This window comes from Gordionus sp. m RMFG-2023, chromosome 5, assembly GCF_954871325.1.
Source record: "Gordionus sp. m RMFG-2023 chromosome 5, tfGorSpeb1-WG-v2, whole genome shotgun sequence".
Lineage (NCBI taxonomy): Eukaryota > Metazoa > Nematomorpha > Gordioida > Chordodea > Parachordodidae > Gordionus > Gordionus sp. m RMFG-2023.
Genome location: NC_088779.1, coordinates 13,556,982 through 13,564,238, shown reverse-complemented (window position 1 = coordinate 13,564,238; position 7,257 = coordinate 13,556,982). Strand labels below are relative to the sequence as shown.

Here is a 7,257-nt window from a genome sequence, read left to right as displayed (position 1 = left end):
TCTTCATATATCCTAAAAAATAAAATGTTGTCTCCTCCTCATCAATTAATTCAAACCCTCTTACTTGTGGGGAAAATAAAAAAATTAATAAATATTCAAAATAAAATTAAATAACTTTATATTTCAGCCAATAGTCATATCAACTAACGGCAATTTTTTATAGTCTACATTTTTTTTTTAAATTTTATCATGAAAAATTTTTAACATAACAAACGAAAATCGCGAATCAAATTTTTAAACACAATTATACTTGTTTTTTAGGTATATATTCATTATTAAATACTTTTTAGAGACTTAGATATTTATAATATATATCTATATTTATTTCTATTTAGTAATTTTACATATTTTTATACTTGTTTTAATATTTTAGTGTTTTAATATTTTAGTGTTTTATCATTTTTTAGAATAAAAAGTAAATCTCCCCGGAAGGTATAAAATAAAAATTTTAAATTGACATATCTAAAAAAACATATCAAATATATTGTAACGGATCCCTATGTAGTATAACTGGTCAGAAATTTTAAATGTCAATATGTTCAATTGTCTTCTATACCTATTTCTATAGCCACAGGCCCCATAATGTCTAATTTTATAGATGATGAGTTAAGATTGGTATCAGTGGCGTAGCTAGGAATTTTCCTTAGAGGGGGTCCACATATAAAAGCCTGGGGGGCTTCGCCCCCCTAGACCCTATTTTACGGGCCTTTGGCCCTTTGCCCGGTCTTCGGCCGGGTTTATCTTAAAAATCATATTGGTTTTTCTTATAATATAAAAGTCCTATAATTATTAATTATTTTAATTAGTGTTGTTAAACGGCTCGACTTGAGCTGATTTTTATAAACAGCTAACTCAATATTTTTGCCAAAAAATATTGTTCAAGCCTAGAGATTTCTCGAATAATATAAAACTTGTATCTCCATGAGCAAAATTTTCTGGCTAATATATTGAGTTAGCCATATCGGCTAAAATTGAGCCATTAACTACTAATTTTAATTAAAATAACACATTGACATAATTTTAATTAAAATAACACATTGACACAATTTTATTGATATACGTTTCATTTTATTATACTTTTAGAAGTTATTTACAAATAAAAAGCGATTATTTAAAATATAAATATTATATTGATTTAATTATAAATATTATATTGCTATAATTATAAATATTATATTGCTTTAATTATAAATATTATATTGCTTTAATTATAAATATTATATTGCCTTAATTATAAATATTAGTATTACACATATAAATTGCTTTAATTATAAATATTATATTGCCTTAATTATAAATGATATATTTTATAATTAGTAAACACATTAAAAATATAGATTAAAAAATAAATGTTTTTTTTAAACTGTAAATTTAAGTCGATATCCTTCAAAGTGAAAAAATCAAAATTATGTTGGCAATATTTTTTTACCAATATATGATAGATGTTTAAAATTAATATTGAGAAACCTAGGCTAATAATCATAGATGACATGTTAGCTTTGGAACCAACTTTTGATTATTATAAGTATAAAGTAATAGACTATATCACTTGTAGTAGGTGATGGTTCTAAATGATCTAGTATAATTGGTTGTCTGTTAACCCTTAGGTTTCTGGAGTATGTGGGAATTGCTAAGATTTTAAATAAATATAATTTAAATAAGACTAATACCTGACATGAGTGGAACTTCATTTCCATTTAAATTCTCCCTAGATTTTTTAGATATATCTAAAATTTTAATGTAAATATTAATAAGTAATTGATTACATTACATTTATTAGATAGTGATTTGTTGTGACTTAGTGTATTTTTTTGTTTGTTATCACTATTTTTTACCCCTTGGTGTGAATATTAATTGAGATATTCCTATAAAAATGAATTAAAATAAAACAACATATTAGATAACCTTTAAATTCTAAATTGATACATCCTATAATATTTTGTTGACTACTATCATTCTTCTTCAATATGATACTTGATATACCTAAAATTATGATATAAATATTTAAAGGTAATAGTTAACATTACTTTTACTAGGTAGAGATTTGAAGTGATCAAGTGTATTTAGCTTATTTTTATCATAATTTTTTATAGAGTTTCTAGGTATTTCTAAAATTTAAATGAATACATTTAAATAAGGTCATATAAGTTCATAAAATACCTGAGGTGAGTGGTAAATTGTTGCTTATGGTATCAAGTTCATCATTAAAATTCTGATTTTCTATATTAATTGGTGATTCATTTAAATAAGGTCATTATAAAATACCTGATGTGGGTGGTAAATTGTTGCTTATGGTATCAAGTTCATCATTAAAATTTTGATTTTCTATATTAATTAGTGATTCATTTAAATAAGGTCATTATAAAATACCTGATGTGGGTGGTAAATTGTTGCTTATGGTATCAAGTTCATCATTAAAATTTTGATTTTCTATATTAATTAGTGATTTGGTGTGTTCATTTTGTTGACTATCATCATTTTTATTAAATGTAATACTTGATATATCTAAATCTATAATAAAAAATATTTAAATCTTAATAGATTATATTACTTGTACTAGGTAGTGATTTTATATGGTCTTTGGGTATATAAATGAGTGTATCAAGATCATTTTCTTCCCTCCTACGTTTGGGTATATCTTGTAAATGTCAAAATATTTTGGTTAGCCAAAATTATTTAAAATAATAAATTACCCAAAGTGGTTTGTACTGGCAATTTTAATTTAGTTAAAACTATGACTAGGTGTTTAATTTTAAATTCTAAAATAAAAATAGTTAGCTATTAATTTTAAATATTTTTTATATTAAATGTTATTTTGACCTGGTGTATTTACATCATCCTTATTATTTTCAATAGAGCCTATAATGCATAAGATATTAATTATTACACTGGATTAAATATTTTTTAGCCTCAAAAGCATGAGAAAGTAGATTATGCACTATTTTATTTCATATTATTATTTTCGAACCATATCTTCGATAAATTATAATAAATTTTTTTTAAATATGCATAAATAATATATTATTATAATTTATTAGATTATTATCAATGACTTTAAAATAATATACAGAATAATTTATATATATATATAAGTAATAATATCTTTCCACAAACATCAAAACCAGAAAAATATAAATATTCATGGTATTTATTTGATATAAAGTCACTTTTGAGTCTTTTGAACGAATAATCTAAAAAAATTGCTCTGAAAGGGGTGGGGGGGGGGGTAGATTATGCACTTTTTTATTTCATATTATTATTTTCGAACCATATCTTGGATAATTTATAATAAATATTTTTTTAAATATGCATATATTATTATAATTTATTAGATTATTATCAATGACTTTAAAATAATATACAGAATAATTTGATATATATATATAAAAGTAATAATATCCTTCCACAAACATCAAAACCAGAAAAATATAAATATTCATGGTATTTATTTGATATAAAGTCACTTTTGAATCTTTTGAACGAATAATCTAAAAAAAATTTCTCTGAGGGGGGTAGGGTAGTTTATGCACTTTTTTATTTCATATTATTATTTTCGAACCATATCTTGGATAATTTATAATAAATATTTTTTTAAAAATGCATCAATAATATATTATTAAAATTAATAGATTATTATCAATGACTTTAAAATAATATACAGAATAATTTGTATATATATATTTAAAATTAAAAGTAATAATATCCTTCCACAAACATCAAAACCAGAAAAATATAAATATTCATGGTATTTATTTGATATAAAGTCACTTTTGAGTCTTTTAAACGAATATTCTAAAAAAAAAAAATTAATTGCTCGTAGCTACGCCACTGATTGGTATGATTAGATTATAATAGATTTTTCGGATTTTTAATGACAAACATCAATATTAATTGCAAATGATCTAAAAAGGTAAATAATATTAAAAAAAGGAGGCAGTGAAAATGAATTGATCTGAATGGTTTCAGATTGATATCGGGGAATGTTTTGTTTGATATACAATATACGGAATAGAAACTGGTGCGATTAGGTCATTACTGTAGGCAGTATATCGGAGGGGAGGGGCCTTCGATTGCTTTTTTAATTAATTTTTTTGGATATTAGTTGGATTGGATTATATTTAAAAAAATATCATTTTAATTTCCATTATAATAATTATTTTAAAAATTATTTATTTATCAGTGGCGAAGTGTCTATAGAAGTAAGGTCACCATTGTTTCCCTTATAATTTTTCTTAAAAAATATTTAAATAAAATTTATATAATCTTTATATTTTAAAAATTAATACAATTCTTACTTTACTATGTTAAAAAAATTATCACTATTTTTACTACACTATTATTTTACTATTTAAACGTTAACATTATTTTTATTACATTAATAAATATACATTTTGTAAGCATATTTTTATCGATTGTTTTATAAAATATATAAAAGAAAAATATTATGCTTATACGATATATTCTTGATAAAAAATTTTAATTGCATAAAAAAAAATAAACAACGGAAAAGCAAATGAATTTGCTTATTTCTTAACAAAAGCAAATGAATTAGCCTATTCTTTAATACAAAAGAGAAAATCAAACGAATATATTGTGTAATTTTATATTTAAAAAATAAAGCACTGGGAAAGCAAAATAAAATATGCTAGTTTCTTTTTAATAATTAAAAGATAAAAACAATAATTAATTTAAAAATATCTTTTAGCGCAAAAATGTTGATATAAGAAATTGATTTTAGTAAATGGACAAACACCAACTTCACAAAACTTGAAAAAGATAATCGAGATTTTTCAAACTAATTTTGGCTTCAACGACCGTGTTCAGAGCCGGGATTTTAATTTTTAAAAAGAAGATTTTTTTATCAATTATCTAATCTATCGCAATTGAAAAAAATTTATTATAAAGTTTCAAATCTAACAAATCTAACTCTTGAAAATTTTACTCAAAAACGAATTCCGCTCATGTATGAATTTTAATTTGCATGGTTTGGTTACTAAAAAGTCAATTGCTTTCTTGGGAATAAACTTCACGCTTCTTCATTAAGTTATACATTTATTTTTTTAAAACAATATTGGTTATATTTCATATTTTAATTCTTATCGTAGTTGGTAGAAAATTTGTTTATGATTATTGGATATATATTAGTTGATTAGCGTTAATATTATTTGTTTTTTTTACGTATTGCTATGTTGATTAAAAAAAATTGGTAATTATATTTTTTTGTTTATATATTATTTATTTTTTTTCAAGTATATATAATCAAAGAAAAATAAAAATAAAGCATTCATTTTCGTTTATTAATTTTCGTTTATTTTTTTTCGTTTGATTTTTTTTCATGATTTTATTGCTTTTGTTGAAAAAAGAAAAATTGTTTGAAATAAAAGAAAGTTGTTTGAACTTGAAAAACGGTTGTTTGATAGAAGGTGAATATCAAGTAAAAAAAAATAATAATAAATAATTTTTTATTTAAAAAATTAAATTAGTTAACTTAGAAAATTTAGAAAATTTAGAAAGTATAGTTAACTTAGAAAATTGGTGGCCAAAATACTCACGACTTTCTGCGTGAACAAGCGATTAAGAGTGTATATACCCATTTGTTGGGTGTTTATAGCAAGTAAGAGTCAAGTAAGAGTGTATATACCCATTTGTTAGGGGGTTATAGTCAGCAAGAGTTCAATTAAGAGTGTAGTTACCCATTTGTTGGGCGGTTATGGTCAGTAAGAGTTAGTACCCTTTTGTTGGGTAGGTAAGGACAACTTATACGGAAGTGCTGCCCAAATTTTGGCCAGTAAAAACCTGTTACACGGAAATACTGCCCAAATTTTTCCAAATATAAATCTATTAGAAATTCGCGCAAATTTTTACTAAATAAGCCTAGTACACGGAAGTGCTGCCCAAATTTTTCCAAATATAAATCTATTAGACAAATTTACCCAGCCAGATACACGGAGGTGCTACCCATATTTTTGCAATTATAAATCTGTTTGACAAATTTACCCAAAAATTTAGAAATTAAGCCAGATACTCGGAAGTGCTGCCCAAATTTTTGCAATTATAAAAGTGTTAGACGAATTTTACCAAAAATTGTAGGAAGTGCTACCCAAATATTTTTAAACGTAAATCTGTTACAAGAAATTTACAAGAATTTTGTCATCCATTGACCTATTAAGTGTGCATGTATATGTGCATCATTGGCTTATTTACGCTGCTTATAATATCTTATTTGTTGACATTACAGATAACCCAGATTTTTATTTTGAAATTAATCATATATTTTTTATAACGCCGTGATGAAAAGTTTAAAATTTTTTAAATACTGAGAGGTTCAATATAATATTTTTGGAGCTTTGGTTATACTATTAATATGGATATGTAGTTTAGTTTGGGGCAGGAGAATGAGAAGGAGTCGCAGCGTAAGATTTAAAGGACAAACTTTAACCATTGAGGCACATAATGTAAAGGAGAATATGATGGGTATAGTTACTTGGTTACCGGTTAGGGAGTTAATTAAAGGGTGGACGGATAGCGATATAAACAGTAATATATATGGCTCTGATAAACGAAATTTTGGAAATAATCAAGTGTTGCGACGGTATAGAGAGCCCAGAGAAAATTCTCGGGGAAGGAGGATATAAATAAGAAAAAATTTTGAATCTCGGGGAAGAGGGGTAATTAGTTGTTATAATTGCGGTAAACCAGGCCATATGCTAAGAGATTGCCGGGAGGCGAAATGTTTTGGATGCGGAAAATTAGGACATTTAGCCCCTTATTGTCCGGGGAAACAAGAGAGATTAAGATGTAAGGGATGTGGTAGGTTTGGGCATAATAAGGAGGAATGTATTGCGAACAATTACAATAATAAAAGTGAGGAATGAGTCCGAATGCTTTATATGTGAGGACTATTGAGCGGGAGAGAATGAAGAGGGGCTGACAGTTAATGTCAAAAAGTTGGAGGAGAAAAATAGGGAATGTTTTCGATGCCGAAAGGGTGAGCATGTGGCGAGGAATTATGAGAATTTGTGACTATATGATAGTGAAAAAATTGCAGTACAGATCTAGCGAGACGGTTAGGAGGGACGGAGGACGGATTTAATCAGCGAAAAACAAATAAAGGGGGGTGTGTAAATATGTTACACGAGGGGATAGTAAATATGCTACAAGAGGAAATAGTACATGATCCTAATGGAGTAATGATAAATTTGAGGGGAAGAATGGTTCCCATGTTATTTGATACAGGAGATACCATTTCGGTAATTA

At 25.5% G+C, this 7,257-nt stretch overlaps 1 protein-coding gene and 1 long non-coding RNA gene across 2 annotated transcripts; both read right to left on the bottom strand.

Annotated features, from left to right (window-relative positions):
- Positions 1-1,399: 1,399 nt before the first annotated feature.
- Positions 1,400-1,833, bottom strand: LOC135930414 (uncharacterized). Its single transcript, XR_010572761.1, has 3 exons — positions 1,772-1,833; positions 1,671-1,727; positions 1,400-1,630 (listed from the first exon to the last, which is right to left on the bottom strand). It is a non-coding gene; the product is annotated as an uncharacterized LOC135930414 (long non-coding RNA).
- Positions 1,834-2,004: 171 nt separating this feature from the next.
- LOC135930185 (myb-like protein D) lies at positions 2,005-5,962 on the bottom strand. The gene is made up of 8 exons (XM_065466966.1): positions 5,934-5,962; positions 2,821-2,888; positions 2,694-2,759; positions 2,552-2,638; positions 2,371-2,511; positions 2,266-2,325; positions 2,161-2,220; positions 2,005-2,108 (listed from the first exon to the last, which is right to left on the bottom strand). The coding sequence occupies exons 1-8, from the start codon at positions 5,960-5,962 to the stop codon at positions 2,005-2,007; spliced, it is 615 nt and encodes a 204-aa protein (XP_065323038.1).
- Between the last annotated feature and the right edge of the window lie 1,295 nt (positions 5,963-7,257).